The sequence below is a fragment of the Gymnoscopelus microlampas genome (genome assembly GCF_963454915.1).
Source record: "Gymnoscopelus microlampas genome assembly, chromosome: 6".
In the NCBI taxonomy this organism is placed as follows: domain Eukaryota; kingdom Metazoa; phylum Chordata; class Actinopteri; order Myctophiformes; family Myctophidae; genus Gymnoscopelus; species Gymnoscopelus microlampas.
In genome coordinates this window covers 42804324-42828750 of record NC_139943.1, presented here as the reverse complement: position 1 = coordinate 42828750, position 24427 = coordinate 42804324, and the positions used below count along the sequence as shown (strand labels likewise).

The following is a 24427-nucleotide window of genomic DNA, read 5'->3' as shown; positions in this document are numbered from 1 at the left end:
CATTAAGGCCGTTCCAGTAACCTTATCCGAGATACAGGCCTTCATTTTCCCATAAACCTCCTGCTAGTCTCTCTGTTTTTATGGAGGTTTTTCCCCAGAGCGGGAAGAGGGGAACAGCCTCCTGGGCTCTTTGTCTCCCCATAGGATCCCACTCAAAACAGACCTCTGGCAGAGTAGGATCCTATGGGGAGACACGGTCCACACGGAGCCCCCCCAGGTACACCATGTAACCCCACGTACCCCCAGGTCATACAAAAACATGGGTAACTGGGGTAGGAAGCTCAAAACAAGAGTCAATAGCAACAGCAGAATACACTGTTTAGCATTGACAGAGAAGATTTGTCAAATTTCTCAAGGGCACAACCCACATACTCGGCTGCACTGCTCATACCACAAATGTATGTATGTGTGTGTGTGTGTGTGTGTGTGTGTGTGTGTGTGTGTGTGTGTGTGTGTGTGTGTGTGTGTGTGTGTGTGTGTGTGTGTGTGTGTGTGTGTGTGTGTGTGTGTGTGTGTGTGTGTGTATATATGGCTCAAACACTTGAAACCTGGCGTCCCTATTCGGGGGCGAACATTATGAAAATAGCCAATCAATCTGAGATCATCTTTTTTCGGGAGAGAGGTTTTGTTTTAGAGGGAAGTACTACAGGGCCTAGTGTAGAGCCCTGGGGGACCCCAGTCAACTAAGTATAGAGTTTAAGTGGTCCTTTTACATTCTTCACTTACACTCCCACGCATTCATTCTGTGACCAGCACACGACTCCTACACATGAGACAGGGTCTTGCTGGATTCCAAGGCTTTTTCTTTGTCATGTCCCAACAGTACTGATTGACAGTAGATAGTCCAAACGTATAATCTGCAAGCACACAAGGCACTGTGAAGATTTTCCAGAGATCAGAAAAGTATTCTGTAAGCTATTGATCATTTGGAAAGATGTCTGCAAAGTTTTGATAGACATAATTTGTGTTAATAAATCATTTGATATCTAGGGTTATTCCTTCCATGAAATTTGGATTACAGATCATCACAAACAGTTGATTAATGGCCTGAGTTTTGCATGACTTGCCTTTGGTCAGACAGACTGTGGTGTGTAGAGAGAGGTTGTCTGGGCATACAGCCAGAGTACAGGGACATGGGAAACATAGATTAATGAATTGGATTCAGTCTCTGAAATTGACCTATCTAATAGACGGATTTCCGCGCGACGTCATCACAGAGCAGAATGCGCAATCTGCGCATGCCTGGGGGGAAGGCGCGTTCGAAAATACAGCCCTGAGCGGCAGTGAGCGCACTGGCCAATACAAACTAATAGGCGAGTGTGCTCCGGTGCGTAATTTCCAAACGCACCCATAGTCTTCCCCCTCCTCTGCGCGGTCATATTCCTCTCATGTTTACTAACAGGAAACCCGTCTATATGAAGTGCCTTATAATCTTGACATGTTTAGCATATATAGGCTAATTGTGTATAATCAACAATGCCTAGGTGTAGGTGCCTTTGTGGCCAAACCCAGGCTTAATTATACTTAAGGAAAGTAAAGTAAGGGCAGTTGTAACAAACTAAATGTAGTAACATTTCAAGTCTGACCCCTGACAGAAATGTCCCTGTGCATCTTTGTCTAAGGTGGATCAACGTAAGCTGCCATTTGGTTCCCATGCACATATTGAATAAATAGATTGTCTGCTGAAATCTCTCAAGTTTCTTTAGGTTCATGTCTTTTAGATCTTAAATGTAAGTATTTTATCTTCCAGGCACTCCCCTTGTGACACTGTCGTACAACAAATAATATGTTGGGCTTTCACTTTATCAATGTATACCGGTAGCCATGCACCTTCTGAATTTGTAGAGATGTAATATAATCAGAAAGCTGTTGGTGAGATGGCTTCACTTTCATTCGTTTTAGACCTGAGGCAGATTCTAAAAACAGAAAAACGTATTTTTTTAAAGAATAAAAAATAATAATGTTGCTATATATGGTCTGTCGGGTGGAAACCTCATTTTGTCAAACTGTTACTTTTCAGGATTCAAATAAAAAAAAATAGCAAAAGTAGCAGATATACAAGCTCAAAAGGTGTCACTTTGCTCCGCGTTTCAAGCTTGCAGATCTGCAACTTGTAATACGTTTATGTGACGCTGTAGTAAGATCAAGTAGGTAGTAGGGTGTTAATTTACAAAAAGGCTTTCCAGGTGTAAATGGGTGTTAAAGGGTCAAAAGGTCCTGGCTGCAAGCCCTCATTTGCTCAAAACAGTATTGTCAAGAAGTTAAAAGAAAATCAATGAAGAGCCGGTTGATTTGTATTCAAGGTATTAAAAACATGATGATCAATTCTGTCCATTACCTCCAATAAAATCCCAACTCAACAAAGAGGACCAATCCATGGTCTCTGTCCCCCCCATGTGGATCATCTCTTCAGTTGCAGATCCTGCAGTGTGCTTGTGACCTTTTTCTGAGAATAGTTATAGCTCCATCCAGATGGAAAGTGTTTTTTCAAGGATGGTGTTCAACATATTCTAACACATAAGCAATAAAGATGAGTCGCAGCCACAACAAAGATGTATATTGTGTGCATTATGAAACAATCACCCATGCCAGAAGGATGTTTGCAACATTTTGCACTTTAATATTTTCTCCAAAACAGACAACTAATTTCTTCCACATTTTTACACTATGTAAATAGGAAATAAAACACCTTTGATAGCATAAAGAAAAGATATATGTAGAAAAGTATTAAAAGTTTTTGGATGTTTCAATTAAATGAAAGTAGCTGCTTCTGTTACGTTCAATGTTATCTTGAAATGTTGATGAAACTACTAGCAGACACGAAGAAAACAGCAAGCCCTGTTGAGCGTGTTAGCCTAATGACCACAGCAGTAGCTGGTGTGTTCTATAACTGCAAGACAGCTTAAAAGAAAAAAAAATTGCCCTTCTGTCATTATCCATTCAAACGGAATTGTCATTGGTTTGTGACTTGGGCTGATACACAAAATGAAGTTGGAAAAAAGTAACATTATACAAAGAACCACATCCTCATATGAACAACCTGCAAGTCAATATGAAACACCTGCAAGTAAAATAGGTGCAAAAAGGCTAACATTTTACCTAACAGAAAAAAAAAGAAAAGAAAAAAAATCTTATTGATCATGAATTACCAAATTCATTCATAAAGCTCCTATTCTGGAAGACAACCACAGCTCTCTGTAAAGGTTTGTAGAACACACTACATTTCAAATACAAAGCGCAGAGATGCATCATGGACATTTGGGTAATTCATGATTGAGACCAGGCCTACTCTAATGACTCACACAGTACTCCCAATAATTCTCATGACATTTATTCAAAGAAACAATACAGTTTTTTATTTTTGCTAGGTTAAAATAATAGTTTGTTGAACACATAAGAAGCATTTTGGGCAAGAACTCCCCAAAGATCTGAAACTGGGGGGAGGGGGGCAAAGGATGTGTTTGAAAAAATGGCTGACACTTTGGTGTCATCTTCCAACTTGCACTAGTAGCTGTATATTCGTGTCTCCCCTCCAGTCAGTCTTGTGAAGACTGCTGCAGTGCCGAGACATATGCGAGCATTTACAAGCAGAGAGCTTGCTATCCAGAGCAACCAACACAGAACAATGCAATACCTGGAGGGGCACTGACATTTCGTTGCCAAATCCTCAACACCATGTGCAGAAAAACTGTCTCAAAAAACGCAAAAGCATAACAGCAACAGCATTATAAAATGATCCTAGAACCCTCAGAAATTTGCCCTATCACTCCTCCGCTGTCTACTAAGGCTCATGCGAGTCCATCTAAGTCACTCGTGTTAAAGCAATGTTCAGGTTCACTGCAAGGTTAAGAGATCTCTTCTAAGAGCAGCACGGCCATCATCATGAGCCCCACGCCATCCATAATTCTCAGCTAGAGTGATGCAAGTGCCTGACCCTGTTTGACAGTTATCTAGTCTCAAATTACCAGCACCCAGAGCGGTGCTGCCTGCCGCCAGTACATTCCATTACCTTCATCATATTCCTCAAGGTGCGAGCAGAGCTTTAAGAGGGCTACCTCAAGCCACGTCGAGAGAGAGAGAAAGAAAAAAAACAAGAGTGAATGTCACTCAATTTGGCTCTTGTAAATAATTAGTAATGTTAAACATCTCTAAAATCAACTAAGGGAGGGTACAGCAAAAAAGGGGATTAGCATAGAGGGAGACGGAGCAGGTACACTCCACCTAACCTGTACATTTTACGCTTTTAAACCACCTCTTGGTTTTCTAAACCCGCTGTGCACTTTTACAGAGTCCTCAACGTCATTGCTTGGCAAGTAAGATGAACCCGTTCTATCGTTCCCCGTTTAGAGTTAACCGGTAGGGTGTAACTTGTGCACCACTCTGGAGAGATTGGACGACGATGGAGGGGTTGTGTTTTTTACCGTAATGCCAAAGACTTGACATAATCCCACACTCGTATGGAGGTTGCGGTGGGTAGAGAGACTCAAACCGTACACAGCAAATATACACCTTCTCGAATATTGGTAAAGAATAAATATTTCTAAATTTAAAAATTATGCAAACACGTGCCACTCTTGCTCTTGAACTTCCATGCATATGGAGTATTTACAAATTGAAAAATACAGACTTACTTTTTGTTCTTTTTTAACTTTTTTCCTTCAACCCCCACCCCCTGAAATGTCTTTGCCCCGTTTGCAATCAGCTGATCAACATTCAGCAACCCAGACAAAGGATCTCACCACATATAGCAGACATGGCCAGGACAATTAAAGCTGTGTTGAAAAAATGTTCACACACAAAAAAAAAAAGGGAAAAAAGTCAAAAATCAAAACTTAAAGGATTCACAAGGAAAAAAAAGGGAAGGAAAACAGAGGGGAAAAGGAGGTGTTACAATACAAGCCAACGGGATGTATTCTGTTTTAGATGGATCTTCTGCTTTCTCAGACTTCACTCTGTTGCTAACAATACTGTAGTACACTTACTCTTTTTTCATTATTCTATTTATATATAATTTACTTTGAAGATTTCATTAAACAAATCCAGGGAGGGAAAAAAAAGATGCAAAAAAAGTGGTTGGTTTGCCGGGGGAGAGGCGGCAGAGGCCCGTGCTGCCCTGTTAAATTGCATCAGCGCTCTAAGTTTTGTCGAGATACTCAAGAGTCCGTTGCATGGGGGGGACGTGTCCTCAATCCTCGATGTACTCCCACAGGTCCTTCTCATAGCCTTCGTGCACGTGCTGTAGCAGCACTCTTCGCCTGCTCTCGCAGTATCTACAGACAAACGAAAGAGAGCAAGCCACAAAAGTTGGAGTTGGAGGCAAGACAGCTGAACAGTGATTGGACCATGTGGAGTGGTGCTTCTTTCACCCACCTGTACTTATCTTGTACTTTCTGCTTGATGTCCTGCAGGGAGTCCTGGGAGATGTCCCTCTCTAGGTAGCCAGACAGCACCTCGGTGGCATTTTCCAGATCTGCCTGGTTGTTCTGATGTCAAACAGAGACAAAAACAGACCATGTTAGTCAACAAGTGGTCTAGACTTAAGATAAAAGCTTTTCAAGGACATGCATCTAGGGCACTGTTTCCCAAACAGTAGGTTGGGGACCCATGTTTGGGTTGCGGACCAATTTTTATGGGTCGCAAGTAAATATAGCACTTTTTTTTTTCTTTCCTACATAAAAATATATATATTTCAAAAGATTTTAAAAACAATTCCGACAAATAAAAATATTAAAAATAAACAAATCAAATACCTAAGTAGTGAAAATAGCAGATCCACAAGTTTGCAAGGTGAACAAAAATAGATCTGCTATTCTTGGCAAATGTTCCCACTAGAATTTGAATGCTGGAGCTCAAGTAATGAAATTGCTTATTTTCAACTCTTAAGGTGACAATCCTAATCACAGTCTATCATCCCTTCGGGCTATGGGATGTATAACGACACAGCCTCGTGTCCACACTCATAGATATAGAAACCTAGATACCTCATTGGCCTCTGCAGTTCGTTGGAGCAACTCGTATCGCGGCCGCCATTTTCGCGTAGGAAAACGGACACTCAAAGTGACTACTGGCCAATCACAGCGCTCACGGCGCGTTGACTACTGGCCAATCACAGTGCGTATTTTCTAAGATTTGTCAGAATCTAGTTGTCCCGCCCCCACTTGCCTCTGATTGGCCTACCGAACGCCCCCTTCTGTGACACACACGGAAGCTTCAGGGAAGCTTTCCTACGCTAAAATGGCCCCGTGAATACCAATGCCTCAGAGCCGAAGGAGGCGTCTACCTTTATATGTCTATGTCCACAATCACTCGCACTGAAAGGCAGAGATACAGAGTGATAGCCTGGTTCCAGACCATAGACCCCGCCCACTCTCTGAGTGGGGCTCCTCTTGGTCTGGTGTCATAATGTGAGCCTATGGCTTTTCACGGTAGAAGAAATACCTGTCAAATCAGAGTCGGAGGTGGGGGTGGGTCTAACGACAAGCCAATCAGCGCCAGGGGGCGTTCTCAAGCTGTGTGACACTAGCCTGCGACGTCACCTGTAGGCGGATCCTTGGATCTCTTGTGATTGGTTTAGGGAAATGCTAATCCCCTCCCCCAAGTAATAGACTACAGTGCATCCAATTTCAGACTGAAGCTCCACGCAGCTTCACTCTGATAATCAGGCTAATCAGGCAGTGCGAAAGGATGTTTAGGTTACTGCATTGCCTATTTCTGACCTCAAATGTTTTCAGATACATATTTTAGTGTACTGTTTAAGTTGACGACGGGAAAGTTTGTAATGCACAACCCAGCGGTCATTTTGAATTAAAATTCAGAACAGTAGCAGCCCAACCTCGTCGCCATAATGATTATCACAGGATTCCGCCAGACCAGTTCAGCCTCGGTGCACCACCTAGGCTGAATTGGTCAGCGCTGGGACTAAATGTCATAATAAGCTACCGATTCCCCCATTTCTGCTGCAACTGTTGCTCTAAAAGTGTGAAAAACGTTTTTCTTTTCATGACATCTTTAAAGACTTTAGTCTTATTGTTCACTTTGTGTACAAGTATTCAACTTCAGTTAATCCTATGCACAAGTTGTGCCTTCTTATGACAGTCTGAGTCACAACACCGGACAAGATATCACTTCACAGTACCTCAAATATAATGGACTGGTTGTTCTTCTTGAGGTAGAAGGCAAAGACGTAGGTGAACATGAGTGTGGAGCGGCACTGGCACAGCACATCCACGGCCTTCTTCAGGAACTGCACCTCGATCCAGGACATGTTGTGCTGCTGCATCTCCTCCATCTTCTGCTTGACCTGAGCGTAGAGCTTGTGCTCAAAGCGCAGGCTCTGCATGTGGTTCATGTAGCGGTTACAATAGAACAGGTACCTCTGCAAGGCCGCCCTGGAGCGCTGCACATGACACCCAACACACAAACACTGGCTTTAGTTACACGCGGAAACAACGCTGCCCTCTCCACACAACGGTCACCACACCGTCTGCACTGGCAGCGAACACAAATTATAGCAAATGAAAACAGGGGAGATGTTGAGGGATTCCATGGCATTCTGAATTTGAGGTAAGTTCCCTTCACCAAATGATTAACCCATTAAAACCGGGAACGCATCTGTGTAACCACTTTTTTTTATACTTTGGCTATTCAAAAATAGCAGATATACAAGCTCATAGCGCGGCTATGAGCTTATAGATCTGCTACTTTTGAAAAATCTGTACAAAATCTGTGCCAATCATTGAATACATCTCTGCTGTCCAGCAGCAACCAGCTAACTCCAAAACGCTCATTGTTCAGGAAAAGAAAAAACAAAATATAAGTTTTTCAGGAAATTAAGAAAACCATATATTTTTAAAACAAAGCAATACTGCCTCATCAAAGTTGGTATAGTTACTTTATATATTGTCAGATACTTGCATGTGTCATTATATTACCCAAATCCAGCGCAAGTGGAGTTAGGAGTTTCGCACAAACAGAAATCCAGCTGAAGTGGAGTTAGGAGTCCGATCAGCAGACAATAGCTCCGCTGCTTAAGGAGAGGTTTCAAATGGGTCTAAATTCCCTAAGGCTAACGATGGATCTCAAAGCTTACAATGCATCACAACGTGTGAATTAATGCCCTGATGCTTCATGACACTTATTATATAGGACTACAATAATAAACAGGACTTTAAATATTACAATAACTTGTGCAAAGAGGGGTTCATAGAGTTGGAGTTTGAGTAGAACTAGCGCGACACAAATGCAATGAACTCCTTTCTTGTCACATTGGTCTCCTCATTAAACACTTCATAGATTTTAGAAATATAATTATGTTTTCATAACATTAGTGTCAGTTCTAAGTTTGATAAACAGGTACACTGCATAGTTTTAACAGACTACGGGGAGAAAACCCCTGCCGTTTAGTGTGTTTACGTGCTGCTCCTTCTCTCACTGCGCAGTGCACTCTGCGCAAAGGCAGCAGGAGAGGAGTTGCGTGGCTTTGACGGACAGTTTGCGGATCCAATGGAGTTGGGAGGTTTTGTCAGAGGCCCTTTTGAATACTTTTCATTGGTTCAAAAACTTTTTTTTGTACACAGACGTAAAGGGTGTTCAATAGCTTTGATTTATGAAAAAAAAAAGCTGAAATGGAGTTAGCTGGTTGATCCTGGACAGCGACGATATATAAAGCGAACATTTTTTACTCATATCTTTGCTTCTGGGGGTTCATGGAACAACATATTTTGAGATGGGGGTCCGCGGCCAAATACATATCATTTTGGGAACCCTTGACATGAAAACGAGAACCACTGATATTATAGCAACATACGTTTTTTCAAAAAACTGTTAGGATTTTGAAGACATTTGTAGAATCCTCCAGAAGCAAAGATTTGAGTTAATGTAAAATGTAAAATATGCAAATATGCAAAATAAACCACTTTGAGAATCAATTAATCAGTCAACCATGAAAGGGGGGGGGGGGGGGGGTAGGCAAAATATAATGAAAAGGACATGTCTTACAGACGTTACCTCTTGGGCATCTCTGGCTGCCTTGGCATCATCTTCATTGTAACGATTGCAGTTATACCTGCAAGACATATGAATAGGGTTTCTAGAGGGTACGCAAGTTAACAAGATGCACTACTAAGTGAGGTGATGCACTGGCTTAGTTTTTTGTTTTATAACAACTTACCAGGCAGAGCCATGGGGTTCCCATGGACCCAGGCAGACCCAACAAAACTCAGCTTTGCAGTTCTGGTTCCGACAAACCATGTGATTGCAGCCACCATCTTTCTCGATGGTGACGTGGCATTTTGGACACTCCTGTTGTGGGGGCAGAGTGTGATTGTGTGTAAGTGAGTGAAAGTAATAAATAAATGAAGCAATTCTATTTTTCTTTCCCCACTTTTTCTCAGAGATAATATGTCAACTCATAATTCCCCTTGTACTTGTCACTGCTGACAGCTACTGGTTGGTTCATTAGGGAGGGTGTAGGCGTACACGTGTCATAGTAGGGGGATCATGTGAAAAATAGTAACGCGGCGGATAAAAGCATGACATTTTATACAGATGTCCCTTGGGTCATCCTAAAACATCCTAGAAGGGGTGCCCAAATAAATATTTAACGGAAAATGAGTTATGGACACAATTCAAACTGGCCGTCTACAGTGTTGGCGATTGACTCAAAAAGCCTATAGAATCTCATATAAGTATACAATTTGGCACATTGGGTCATCCTAAGACATCCTAGAAGTGGTGTCCAAAGGAATCTGAAACAGGAAGTCAATTATTGACAAAATTGAAATTGGCCGCCCACAGTGTTGTCGATGGACTCAAAATACAACTAAAGAATCTCATAAAAACATAAGACATCCTGGAAGGGGTGCCCAAAATAATCTTTTAAATCTTTTAATTCACAGTTTAAATTAACATTGTCAATATTATGTTAAATTCACATTTAGAAAATATATTTTTGTGCATCGATTCACAGTCCGGATTGCAATGCATCCAAGAATCTGTGTTTTCCCCCCAGCACTAGTATGTGTAGTACATCTGCTTTGTCACAAGATGGGGCACTTTCCTAACATTCTGTGCGGTCTCATTAGTACAGTATGTCCAAAATGAAACGTTCTATTGTGTATGCACTCAAAAGTATGTTGGAACATTTTATAATAGTATGTAAATGGTAAATGGTGCATTTATATAGCGCTTTTATCCAAAGCGCTTTAAATTGATTGTGCCATTAACCCATTCACACACACATTCATACACCGATGGCGGAGGAAACCATGCAAGGCACTCAAAATACAACTAAAGAATCTCATAAAAACATAAGACATCCTAGAAGGGGTGTAGTAAGTGATTTCGGACCCAAACCAGGTTAAATAACGGCATTGCTTCCATGTGGATCTCAGAAGTCATGTTTCCAAATATTCCATATTTGGGCAAAGTTTCAGCTCAATCTGACATCCTCTGACTTCCACTATAAAATTGGAAGCTCTAAAAAGTAAAAGAATATTCACAATTTGTACTTTCTTGACCTACGTGCGCGCAGCGTGCACAATAAATTTGGCACTGATCGAACCAGTGGTTTGAGAGATTAGCCCTGGACAGACACACACAAACAGACTGTCTTCTAGACAGCTCACCTCCACCTCCTGCACTGACTGATAGTTTGGGGCCTGGATCTGTGGCTCTTCTGCAGGTCATTACTTGATGATGTAGATTATGAATGAATAGTTTGTGGACAATGGAAATAGCTTCATGACCAACAAATTGCTAACCCAACCAGGCTAGTTGACAATATCAACTAATGCTAAACCTTGCAAATGGACCTCTAACGTACCTTGGTATTTGCTGCAATCCAGTTTGAGGTTTCACTGTCATCGTCACATTTCTTGATCCATTTCCTCAGCCACTACAAAAAAAATGAGAACTAAAAATGACTTTGGCCCCCCTTAATAGCCTGGCAACATTCAGGTATATCACTTTCTCAGTTTCACACAGGGACTCGGAGGCATGCTTTGTTGCTGCCAGGACTGCCTCTGCAATAACAAGGCAGGTCTCATGAGAGTCCTCCAGCAAAGTGAGTGGGAGGTTGACAGTCTGCTGTCTTGCTCTTTGTTAAGTAAAATAAAAGATGATTCACAAATGATTTGGGGGGATAGATTCATGGTATTTTCATGACATGTTTTGCCATACAATTCCATAGCCCATTGGCCATTTAATGATAATCGCCCGCCATTTGATTACAACCACCTGTTTTATTTGCAACCACGGTGTCTCTGATCAAATACTATGAACTGGTGGTTAATTGGCTTTAGTAATGTCATGGATTTCCTTGTTGAATTTACTCAATGCCTGATTTTTTGACGAATATTCTTGAAATTAATTGTGCATGAGCATACCTTGCACTTGACAGGGTCGTGCCAGTTTTCCCCACAGTTGAAGCTGCAATAAAAAAAAAGGAAAAGAAACATTAAAATAATCTAATATACTCAATGTTCAACTTAGTATTCAGGTATTCCTGCAGAGCATTACAGCATTTCAACGCAGCCCTGCTGGGCAGAAATTCCCTTGGATGAATTCACCTGTGTGCAAAAGAGGAACAGCTTTGATATGCTAATTGTTTTGGAAAGAGATTAAAAGCGAGCAATAAACTACGACCCAACCTGCCCCAGCAGCTCACAATAAAGAGATTTACATTGTGCATGTTGAGATGACTCCAGGTAATCTGTGTTAAGATTTCTCCATGTTCTAGTTGCAGGGATTAGGAGGGCTATGACCTGCCAACAGGAAACAAGGATCCTAGGCGAGCGTACTACAGCACCAGCCCAGGGACGAGAGGTGGGTGGAAGCTCATTTATGGCAAAACCTAGGCATAGGGGAGGCCAGGCCTGGCTAGCATAACTAAATCAACCGGAGGGGGGGGGGGTCTTACCAGAACTGACGGCCACACTTGCACCTCACAGGCTTGGCATCTGGATACTGGACTTTGACGACATGATGGCAGTCAGGTGCAGGACACCACTTTAACAGTCGATTACACTATGAGGAGGAAGCAGAAACAAAACATAAGACATGGAGCACCATGAGGGTCATAGTTAAGTTATATAGCAAGTAGCATGGTGACACAAGCTCATATTCTGGATGCAATCAACGTACCTCTACAAAACTATTTGTGATTAAATGCTGGTACTTCAACTTCACTTTTGAATCTGTTATGAGGCGCCTGGAGGAAAAATCAAAACAAAATGTTAGTCAACACGAAGCCCAAATCAATGATATGTGGTGCCCTCATAGACAGAAGTGGAAGGTGACCCCTATGGTAGCTACTAGGGTCGCACAGTTTGCCTTTGATATTGAGTGGGTGGTAGTAGTGAGTAGTAAAGTTGTAGGTAGACACATGGTGAAGTCTGACCCTCTATCCATGGACATAACCAGTGTGGGAAATGAACAGAACAAATTAGCCATAAGCTTGAACAGTTTGCTTATGGCTGGTAAGTGTTGCTACTATGCCAGCCATGTTGTAGGTAACCAACTGTATGTACAATCCTTAGGTTTCTGGTGCTGGCAGATAGAAACGTCCCAGCAGGGATGCCAAGACGTTTCTATTCTATTTTTAAAATATATAAATGTTCTGTCCACCACCGCTGCTACAACTTCATCCTAGGGTAAAAACACTTATCTTCTGACTTTGACTTGTAACAGAGTATTTCTACATTGCGTTATTCATACTTTTACCTAACTTTAGTTTGCTCACAGTACAAAATGATGAGGTTTATTTAGGGTCAGAAACAACCCTCCTGAGTATTGGGGGGGCGTGCCGTACCCCAGCCTAGATCGGGAGCGAATCTCAGGCATAATTATCCTCTAGTATGAGTGGTTCAAAGATCCAATCTTAAGCCTCCAGAGTTGCTCACAGGATGCACCCATGCATGTTCTTGTACATTACTACGCTTGCTATCAATATTTCGCCGGATATTGGCCATTGAACAATTTATAAATTCAACGAGTCTCCTCCTGCGCTCTGCCTCTGCGGAGCCTGTCTGTGCAGAGCAGAATAGAGTGCAGGCAGGCAGCAAGCAGCACAGAGCGAATCACGTGACGAGAATGGGAGGAGGAAGAAAGAAGGCTGGCTCTAAACTCAGTTTACATGAGAAGATGGCAGAGGATTTGGTGTCAAAGCCCAGGTCAAAAGCACCTGCTTGGCAAATTGGGAAGATCTAAGAAGATATAAAGAGTTAAGCTAAAACCCTAGATGTAAAATGAATACATTCTCATGAGTAATTATTAGAAAATACTCTTCTTCAGTTGTGAAGCTTCAATCTGGGTGTGTCGAGGAGGACATCTACTGGTTGACAACGGCAATGAATTTGGCAGACGGCAGGTAGAATAATAAGAACAGCACATGGAGTCAAAGTAGGCTATGCAAATTCGGTGTTACCAGTAATACCGGTGTTGTTGACGTGGATTTATTAATTGGTGGAAAGATACTAACACCACGAGTTCTTACTTACACCGCTAGTCTGACTCCGAAGCAGATTTGATATACTGTGTACATGTCTGTGCGCGTTCTTGTGTACACACACACACACACACAGCATGTTTACCCTCGTAAATCTACACGCTAACACTGTTAGAAACTAGAGCTACTGGCAGTGGCAGCTCAGAGGGGAATGCGCGTTTGATGGCAAGGTGCGCTCCTTTTGTTTCACTCGACATACTGTTTTGGTCGCACCACAGCAATTATTTTCAGTCTCATAGATGCTCCCAATTATATTTTTAGGTTGCACAGATTAAATTTCAGGTGCATTTGCAATCAAAACGGTTGCAATTTTGAGCTCTGCACTGTACATTTGCTGCAGGGGTAAAGGTTTAGTTTCCTGCCCTGGACCCAACTATACACTGAAAGACAAATAAAAAGAGTAAATTGATGTAATGATGATGCCAGCCTAGGCCACAGACCATAAATACCCAGTCTTATATGTAATATTTATGTGGCATCTTACTGTGATGCCACATTAATATTTCCTCCAGTGGTGGCACCTGGTTTTGTGTTTGGTTTATAATGTAGCATAACCTAACACCAGCATATTAACCACCTAGCTACGGGAGACCAGGATGTAGGTTAAGGCAATTAACCGTCAGGCTTAAAGCTGGGTCAAGAGATTAGCTTCCATTCAATATGGGGCAAATTCCAATGAATATGGGCCCCACGACATGTGGTGTGAAAATACAAAAACATGTGTTTCACAAATAACTCTTGGATGAAATTACATAAAAGTACGATCAAAACCAGTTAACACTATTTTGCTTTTCTTTAGGTCACAGTTAGCCTGGCTCCAGCCCCTGAAATCGCTGGCCTCGCATTCAGGGTCTGGTGACGATGTAAAAGGCGGAGTTTTCGCGGTTGAAAATCTAACCGGCCTGCCTGGCCCAATCAGGATTGGGTTAATCCAGTATGAATCAATCACTAAAGAGTCCCACTTTGGCCACGCCCCCATCTCAGAAAAGGCTGCATTGAGAGGGCTTTCAGACTGAATAATGGAGTGAAACGAAATGAAAATTCAGGCTGAGTGTCAGGCAAGGTCACAGTAAGACAACAACAAGTCAGGACTGACGAGTTCTGCGAGCAACGAGTAAACAACTGTCAGAACTAACCCTAACCTTTTTTATAGCATGTCCCTCTACTGTTTAGCTGCTCTTTTGTTTCTAAGATTCACAAATAATTGTCATCACTGATCAAAAAACAAATACAAGCCAAAACAAGGTACTCACATGACTGTGTTGTCATCAACCAATATGTCACAACTATGAGCAGGACAAGAAATGGTCTGAAACAGAAGCATAGGAGGCCATAAATGAACTTGGCAGATAATAAAAACACAACCGTATGTTGTCTGAGGCTAAAGTCAGAAAAAGAAAAGAAATAAAAGAAATAAATACCTGTCCCATTCCTTCTTCTATGATTTTGGTGGTCAGGTAATCTCCCCAGCACTGCATGCAGAACTTGTGTCCACACTCGAGGCCTGTGAAGTACTGTGAAGAGCACAAATATTCTGAGCATTACCAAGTGGTAAAAGTAAAATCTGGTACCATAACTAAGTCATTGAATGGGGGGTATGTTTAATACATGACAGATGTGCCAATTCCCCCAACCCAACAGTCTAATTATAACAATCCTTGCTTTTTTCAGGATTTAAATCACTTAGTATTATCTGGCTGTTGAGAACCAGGAAGTATTAAGTGGATTAGTCAATTTTCTCTTTTCAAATTTATGCTGAGAAACAACCATCACCAAAGAATTCACAGAATCAACTAGGATTTGGTTTTCGCCACTTATCATATTGTAGACCATATTTGATCCACAGGGACAGCAAATTCTTAATCACCCAAATCTGTACCATGAAAGACCTCAGTCGTACACAGCTAGTAAAGCCTGTTGCCCGACAGTAGCATGAGGCTGGCAGCTAAAAGTGACAAACCTCTTTTCTGACAAAACATTAGAAAATACAAGACCCATTTCTGTTAAATGACAGCAAGTTAACAACAAGCAATCTCACCAGGTAGACAGTACACAAACCTTTTACCACATAGAACCCATAATATTGCTGGATACAAAAATGGGCTGGCAAAGGGAGTGAATAGTCTTTCACAAGTTTGCCTCTATGTATAACTTCCATATTATGTCTGTTCTCACATTAGATGACCGTTACACATAAAGTCCGATACTTTCCCTGTAGCTAAATAATATTAGGGGAAAATTACATTATTCCTCATTATATGTTTAGTTTACCAAGGCAAGTGTTTTAGTTGTGTAAACATTAGTTGTGGAGTGGAAACATTTCTATAGCAAGCTCTACCAATCAAAGACGCCCATATTACCGGATGTTACACTTTAGCGTAGTGGGTCTCTGTGAGACCGTGATTTAAGCATGTTTTTCTTAAAACTAGATTGGTTGAATACATACGAGTGGCTTCTACGGGAACATATAGCATCACCAGTGAGTCTACATTAGATTGTTACGTCATTATAGTTGATAATACAATTCTCTATGGAGTAATTAATGAATGGGACGTTTACTTGTGAAAAGTACTGCAAAGGTCTCTATGCTAAGAGTGTTTTCTTGGTTGCATCAATTTGGCAGTAAGATGGATCAAATAGGTAGATCTTGTGTTTCACCAAGGCCAAGGTCGGGGGGGGATCTTGGACTTAAAAGGGTCAATCAACTTGGGCAAGTTTGGGATTCTCTGTATATGGTCATAAAAAAGGGACACGGACATACACACAGATTCCTGGATTTATAGATAAATATGAACATTCAAAACTAGTGCCCGTCATAAATTAATCCAATTAGTTTACTGGTGACCACACACCAGAGCTGATAGGCGTAATTGAAAGACAAGACAAGCCTGTACATATTTTCAGCACTCAATCGTGCAATGTGCAACCCAAATAAACTGTGCACGGTTATTTAACCATTTCTACAGGTTTAGCTGTTAGAGGAGTTGTCATTATGAACGTCATAACTTTTGAGCGATAAAAAAAGAAAGAAAATGGCTAGTCCGGAATTCTCCTTTAAGAAAAGCAGAAACAGTTTGTAATGCTCAAAGACATACAAATGCAGGTCATATCCCAGTTTTTTGCCTCCTTTGGGGGCAATCAATTTTAAAACTATCCGAAAAGCACTTCTGTTAATCATTACAAGCCAGCCACGACCTGGGCTCTCCATCGTGTACTCTAGTCTACAATCCAACTATCAGCAAACTGAATAGATGTGAAGCCCCAATTAAGCGAAAATGAAATGAGGCATACCTGCCCTGGATTTGATACATTTATATGACTGAGATTTTGTTCACTTTTAATGTGCTTCTACCAATACTTTTTTTGTGTGATTATAATTCATTTATTCCATTTCTGTAAGTACAAAATTTCCCCTCAGAGGGAGATATAAGTTTCACCATGTATTATAGCTGCTGTCAGAACATGGAACCTGTCATCTGATGGAACTCACAGTGTTAGGGTAGTTTAGATAGCAGATCTGACATGGCAAGTCCTGTGCAGATGATCTTGTGTTGATCGGAGGACGGGTCCGAGATTTCTTACTGGGATTGATGACATGACACTCAGAGAAAAGCTTATCCAGGTTTCCATCAAAGTACCTGTATAAAAAAACATTAATACCAGTCAGAGTTACAATCAAGACTTGAGACTTGGCAAGCAACCTACTGGACAAATAAATATATATGTTGCTTAAAGTGTGTGTGTGTGTGTGTGTGTGTGTGTGTGTGTGTGTGTGTGTGTGTGTGTGTGTGTGTGTGTGTGTGTGTGTGTGTGTGTGTGTGTGTGTGTGTGTGTGTGTGTGATGTATATATATATATCATATATATAAAGAATGAATTGCAGAAGTACATGCCTTTCCATCAGCTTCTCTTTATCCCAGTTGAAGTGACTAAGAAGAATGCGTGTAATTGTCGCAGGGTTCTAGAAGAAAGGGAAATGGTTGTTCATACATCAGCCCATAATTTACAAACATGCGTTTCATTAGGTAAATGAAACAAAAAAAGGCTAAATTCTCACTTCCATCATTTTACTTTGTGTACAGCATGAAAGCGCGGCAGAAAAATACAAAACTTAAGGCCTCTAGTTAGAGGGCGGAAACTATGTTTACTGGCAATGCAATTGATGCATTTATCACACAGCAGTGGGGATTAACTAAAAAGGTGCGTCTAATATAACGATAACCAACCAGAAGAACACTGGCTTGTATTGCATTTTATTTCACCATTATATTATCAGTCTGTGCATTTCATCCACGTCACGGTATGTAATTTTCACCGGGTTGGATCTCAAAACTCTTACTGAAATGCATGGGAGTAGCAGAGGAGGTTGTGTTCGTGTTGGTTTCCATAACTTAATCCATACACACTACAGCTTACAAACTCGGATGATGCATTCGTCAACACACAATGTCATTGGCTGCTCTGTGCAGGCACATGCTCACCTAGCAGCTTGCCTGGGCATACTTCACAAGCCTCAAGGCCGCCATGTCAGCACACCTGCCTTGTTGTCAAGTGACTTAAAAAGTTGCATTTGTTGTGAAACATTGCACATATGCAGGACGATGAGTGAACCAAAATGAGCTTGCATTTCCGAGCTTAACCCAGTGAAAATGACATGCAAATTTGTTTTGACAGTTGGATATGGCTGTCATTGTCAGTGAAATACACCCACATCAGGAATGACAGTTAAAGCTCACAGTACTTGGAAATCTCAGTGATTAAGGTTAGCCTGTTTTGTGTCTGTGTGGAACTCAAAGAAAACACTTTGTTGCTAGTAAGTGTGCCAGTTTATCTTCCACAAAGGGATAAGAATTACATGAATTTCTTAAATGAAAAAAAGTAGCTGTAGGTATAATTATGGGTACTTAGATTCTTTCCAAAAAGTAATGTTGGACTTTTGATTGATGGGATGTGGCCTATGGCAGTAATAATAATTAATTAGCACCCAATATTAGCCGGGGCAAATAGCAAAAATGCATCAACAAATCCCAGATAGGCCTGTCACAATTATTACATAATCGTCTAATCGCAATTATTTGAGATAATCGCAATTATTTTTGCAATATCGTCTCCATGTTGAAAAATGTTCACACATTTTCAAATATAAAAAAAAGCAGAAACAGCACATCTACAAGCTTACAACGTGACGCGTTGTAAGCTTGTCGATCAGCTATTTTTTGTAACATGTATAAAATTATTAAATATGTCAATCATTTTTTCTTTGTATATTTCAGTTATTTGTCATATCTGCCCTGTGCAATTTTTGATTACGAAAGCTGAAAGGCTTCATATGTTCAATGGCCAAACACACAATTAAATCGTTAATCGCAATTATTTGAGTGACAATTAATCGTCAACTTAAATTTGTAATCGTGACAGCCCTAATCCCAGAATGCCCCTAAAGCTGATGGAGGGGCAAAAATTGCCCCCAACATCCAAGCTTGCTTTCAGAGTTGCGCGAGAATGGAGGGCTGGCCACTCCAGACTAGTCACCATCACACACACAACTATGACATTCACACCACACACAAACCGAGCTATTGTTCACACTACGCTGCTGTTACGATACCTAACAGAGGCCAGGCAATCTTCCACACACAGCTGCAGTGAAGTTAGCTTCTGCGTTGGACCAGTACCTCATTAAAAATGATCTAACCGTTACCAAACAAAGTGACATCCTGGGCTGTCATCAACACCAGAAAATGTGATGGCAAAGAAGGAAGGAAAATAGACCATCTTGGCGTTGAACAGGTGACGTTGACTTTTTTGTAAAGCATGCAGGGCTCGCCCACCAAACATAGCTTTACACAGGTAAAAGCTAATGACTTTGTTAAAGGAAGCAAATGGGTGAAAAGGTATTCAGTTCACCATCACTAAACAACCAAGCATATTGTATCATATTGGCAAAGAGCCTATATGATACATAATCGCCATGTTCTTTGTCCTTACCTAACTTTCATACTCCAACTAATGAAGTGTCTGTATAAGTATACATTTTGACAGGTAATTAAATGGTCAAATCGATCAATACTGACTCCAATATTGCAACACAAGTTTCCAGTACGTTTACCAGTAGTAAAGCGAGCAGTTATGCACACTGCAGCAGGAGTCTGACAACGCAGGAATGATTGTGCCACCTAGAGGGCAGCGCTCTGTGGATTTGTGTATATTTGCACATATGTGAAATTCGTCCTCTGCATTTTACCCATCCTAGGAGCAGTGAGCAGCCGTTGGTGTGCAGTGTACGGGGAGCAGTTAGGGGTTAAGTGTCTTGCTCAGCTTGACACATTGCTGAGAGCTGGAATCGAACCTGGGACCTTTGTGTTCCCAGGCGGGCTCTCTAACCATTCAGCAACGGTATCTGTGTGTAGGAGGGAGGGGGCACGTCTCGGCCTGCAAAGCAATATTATACGAGATATTTGATTGACTTTTATACCACTTAAAATGGTGCAGCTCTATCACACTTAAAATGGTGCAGCTCTATCACAGAAGATAATTTTAACAACTTGTTTGCTATTATTTGTTCGACACATACGGTATACCTTTTTCAATGCTTCTCAACTGCAAAGCAATATTATACTAGATATTTGATTGACTTTTATACCACTTACAATGGTGCAGCTCTATCACAAAAGATCATTTGAACAACTTGTTTGCTATTTGTTCGACACGTACGGTGAAACACTGATTCAATCTGCATCTTTCAACCACCACCACAGCTTCACATTCAACACAAATATTATTTTAAAAAGACCATCAAAAAATATTCTGATGATTTTGCCGATATTGCATTTAAGTAAATATCAGACAATACCAATATGATTGAAAGATTTTTCATGCATCCATCATCTATATTGTCAACACACCCTAAGACCAGAAACACTGGACTTTTCACAGTACTTTGAGGAGTCTTCCTCACTCAAAGACTATTTCAATTTCCATGTCTTCTACATCAACAACGCTGAGATGACAAATGTATCAGTCTTTGTCTTTTCATAAAACCTAGTAATACAATACATACAGTATACATAAGAGTACTAGTGCCAACCTAACAATACCACCAGTACAGTACCCCCACAGCTGTAAACTAGAATGGGCTATTGCAGTCAGCTCTAAGTAAATTTCTAGATGTGAGGATATCTTCAAACTTCAGTAAATTTTCCAGGTTTTGAGATGCCAGAAGGAATTCAGAATGTGTAAATACTCCTACAGGACCAGCCCAATATAAGCAGCTATTAAGGCGTTAAGTTACTTTAAGGGGTTTTAATAGCCGGAAACACAAGTCTTGAGATACTTTTTAGACACTTGACAATATATAAAAGATTCCATGACCCAAAAGTAACTAAACCACTAGAGAAAGCCACTTGAACTAAATGTACAAACTAAACTACAGTATAATCTATGCAACTGGTGACATAAATCGTATGGAAAACAGTATAAGGGGCAGCCATTTGTCTTTCATTGCCTGACAATATTTTGCATATTCAACCTAGTTCTATAACAGGCTCACAGTACAAAGATATAGGTAAGCGCCACTCTATCCAGCACTGATCATTGATACCATGTCATTTCCAAACAGCTGACCACTGACCAGTACACATTACTCCTAGTGTTAGATTTTATTTAAAATAATCCCATCTCAATGTGAATGTCCTTTCAGAATACAAAATGTTCAAGTAGCCATTGAACATAATGTGCACATCTACGCCTTTTCTTCTGTACATTTCAAATATTTTTTTTCAACTGATGCATGGGCTGCAAAGATCCTGTCTATAAATCTTATGTTATCTCAACAGTGATCCAGCATAAAACATCATTGACTGCTAACATTACCTTCTAAACCTATTAACAGGCCAAGAAAAGCCCTGATTGTGTTCAACTGCTTAAAAGCATTAAGTTCATGTCTGTCCACCAGCTTTTCTGTAACACTTATTCCATGATATTGCATAAAGAAACCTGAAAACGAAGCAGGCCTGAAAGGGCTATTTTTAGAAGAAGCACCATACCAATTGTATTTAATATGTATCTTGAAATTAGGATAGGATGTGGTACTGTTGTGATTCTTATTCATCTTCTATATGGCAGGCCAAACTGAAGTGTGACGATGACACACAAAACAATCGAGTTGATAGTGAGGGCATCTTTCAAATGTAACAGTTAATGAGTTTCTTGTCAAGGCCTAAAATGGGGTCAGTTCAAGACGAGTTTCCATTTCATTGGGAGCCATGTAAGTGCAGGGTATTTGAAGTGAGTTCAGGGTGGGTCTACACTGTGGACGATTCCACTTTAATGTTTAACTTGGTTTACAAATCATATGTCTCTAATGGGACTCAAGTCAACAGACTTGTAAGCCACTTGTTAGCTAGCATGCTAGCTGAACGTGCTAACTAGCTCAATGACCAAGCCTCACTCTCACCGCATTAAACTAATCGTCAATTAATGTTACAATGAAAACACACTGGCTGAATACATGATCAAACGCAATGTTAAGTGATAATACGGTTGGCAACTAGCCAACTGCGTTTAAGTCTCTTCACTCAGCTGTCCGTCTCTTATCTTCTAGCTAGCATTAACTGGCTAATCCTGCAATGAAGCTAGCATTTCACGTTACCGTAGGAAACATCAGCTAGCTGCCAACCAGGGTTGCCATGTCGGTTTATTATCAGCGACTTTGGGCTTGTTTTTCTGTAAAGTTGCTTGTAAATATTGGTGGTCGCGGTTTTTTGGGGCTTGTTTTAAAGTGTAGTTGCTTATTTGGGCTTGCGTCCCATTATGGTTTTGTTTAAACCAGTGGTTCTCAAACATGTTCATGTCAAGGAAGAACCCCCATATGAATATGTAATTGTCCGCACATCCCCATCTAAAAAGCATTTTGTGCCAGGGACCCCCCTTACAAGATTTTGTGTCCAGACTATTCCAAATGTTCCTTCTTTTTCCCCCATGATTTGCTTCTTTTGGGCTTGTTTTCATAGACCCGTTTGCTTGTTTCTCTCGCAAATCCTGGCAACACTGCTGCCAACTTCTCGGCTGCTGGGCTCTGGCTATTTCCTGAAACACAATCCTTCTGAGAGCTGTTCCACGTCTCAACTATCTCTAAACCTAATAAAAAATGTGTCCATGGATATGGAAGACAGTGCCAGTACTAAATTACAATTCAAGAAAACGGTCCCAAAAGTATCTGTGGGTTACATTTAATTGGAATTCATTTTAGAACCTGTAAACCAGCATGTAAGGTATCAAAATCCTCAAGTGTTAATTTATCAATTTGTGACTCCAATTATAACTAAATAAAGTGTACAAATGGACCAGAGTTTGTACACTCTCGGAGTTAAGATTGTGTACAGGATATTTAAGTTAGCTAACAGGCTAGGCTCAGTGTTGCCAGATGTTGTGAGAGCAATAAGCTTTTCAAGGTCTATGAAAACAAGCCCAAAAGCCCATAAGTGACTATTAGGCCACATGAGCACTTTATAAACCTGTGTGCGTCGGAAATGTGAAAATAGCAGATATACAAGCTCACAACGAGTCACAGTGCGACGCGTTGTGAGCTTGTAGATCTACCATTTTAAAAATAATCTTGGGGGAACATTTTTAGAATATTTTTTTAACAAACATTTTATCACACATCTGGTATGGGGTCCCTGGCACAAAACATTTTTCAGATGGGGGTCCGTGTGGACAAGTACATATTCATTTGGGAGTCCATGTCATGCAAATATTTAAGAACCACTGATTCTAACAACATCCAGGAAACAAGTCCAAATAAGCAACTACACATTAGAAACAAGCCCAAAAAAACGCGACCACCAATATCTACAAGCAACTTTACAGAAAAAAACAAGCCCCAAAGTCGCTTATAATAAGCCGACATGGCAACACTGCAGGCTAGGCTAACGGGCCTTGTTTGAGACCCCGGTGTTTCCTGAGAGCTCGCATACCAAAAACACCTACCTGGATGACCTCGTTGACCTCCCGGATGCACTCCACCATATGCTGGAGGATCTGCTCGGCGGTCAGCACCTCGAAGCGGTAGTCCTCCTCCTCCTGGCCCGGGCCGTGGCCACCGCCGCCTGTGTCCCCGCACTCGTCACGCTCCCCTCCGGCGACCACGGGGTCGACGAGCTCCACCTCGCCGAGCTCCAGGGTGTCGTCCTCGGGCTCCTCCTCGGCGCTGTCTTCGCTGCATTCCTCCTCCTCGTCGTCGAATTCATAGTTATAACCCTCGTCCGAGTCCATTTCCTAACCTAGAGGGTTTTGATGATGAACCACCCGCGACGACGACGACGACGCCTCGACGGCCGTGTGAGCGTCGTGTGAGACGGACGGTGGGGGGGATTATTTGACAACACAATACAAAGTGGGACAGTTTGATCCTCCGCACCTATTTTTTCCTTCCAACTGCAGCGAAAAATAACAACAAACCGTCGCCGCTGCTAAGCCAACAAAGAGACACGGCGTCACGGGCCTACGTCACGACGGGCCTGACGTCACATGGCTGGACCGGGGTCGATTCGCTTTGTAGGTTGTTGATCCGGTCTCTGCTCCCCTTAGCGGATACGGAAACTGTGTGTGTGTGTGTGTGTGTGTGTGTGTGTGTGTGTGTGTGTGTGTGTGTGTGTGTGTGTGTGTGTGTGTGTGCGTGCGTGCGTGCGTGCGTGCGTGTGCGCGCGCGCGCGCGTGCGTGTGTGTTACCGCAGGGGTCTTCAACAGGTGGTCCGGGACCCTTAGGGGGTCCTCAGAGTTACTACAGGGGGTCCTTCAAATCTTTGTGTGATAGGATTTTTTTGTTTTACCTTAACCACTTGAACCCTAGCATCCCTTTTTTCTGAGGAGAACTTTAGCCAAAAATAGCCGATCTACAAGCTCACAACACTAGATCGGCTAT

At 41.5% G+C, this 24427-nt stretch overlaps 1 protein-coding gene across 2 annotated transcripts; it reads right to left on the bottom strand.

Moving 5' to 3' along the window:
* Positions 1–2555: 2555 nt before the first annotated feature.
* On the bottom strand, positions 2556–24021 carry arih1 (ariadne ubiquitin-conjugating enzyme E2 binding protein homolog 1). Of its 2 annotated transcripts, none has more exons than XM_084059147.1 (14): positions 23494–24021; positions 17397–17464; positions 16995–17142; positions 14926–15018; positions 14758–14813; positions 12142–12208; positions 11918–12024; positions 11385–11427; positions 10823–10894; positions 9170–9300; positions 8998–9064; positions 7136–7396; positions 5371–5483; positions 2556–5270 (listed from the first exon to the last, which is right to left on the bottom strand). In XM_084059147.1, exons 1-14 carry the CDS (start codon positions 23776–23778, stop codon positions 5186–5188), a joined length of 1596 nt encoding a protein of 531 aa, XP_083915273.1. In that variant the 5' UTR covers positions 23779–24021; the 3' UTR covers positions 2556–5185. The 2 variants fall into 2 exon arrangements, with proteins under 2 accessions (XP_083915273.1, XP_083915274.1); XM_084059148.1 differs by having other exon boundaries at positions 9007–9064.
* Between the last annotated feature and the right edge of the window lie 406 nt (positions 24022–24427).

Excerpts from the sequence above, each read along its gene's own strand:
- arih1 (XM_084059147.1), bottom strand. The coding sequence starts at position 23,778 with ATGGACTCGGACGAGGGTTATAACTATGAATTCGACGACGAGGAGGAG. Across the intron at positions 17,143-17,396 it reads AAAGAGAAGCTGATGGAAAG|GTACTTTGATGGAAACCTGG; the intron begins GCATGTACTTCT and ends TTTTTTATACAG. Across the intron at positions 9,065-9,169 it reads GAACCCCATGGCTCTGCCTG|GTATAACTGCAATCGTTACA; the intron begins GTAAGTTGTTAT and ends TATGTCTTGCAG.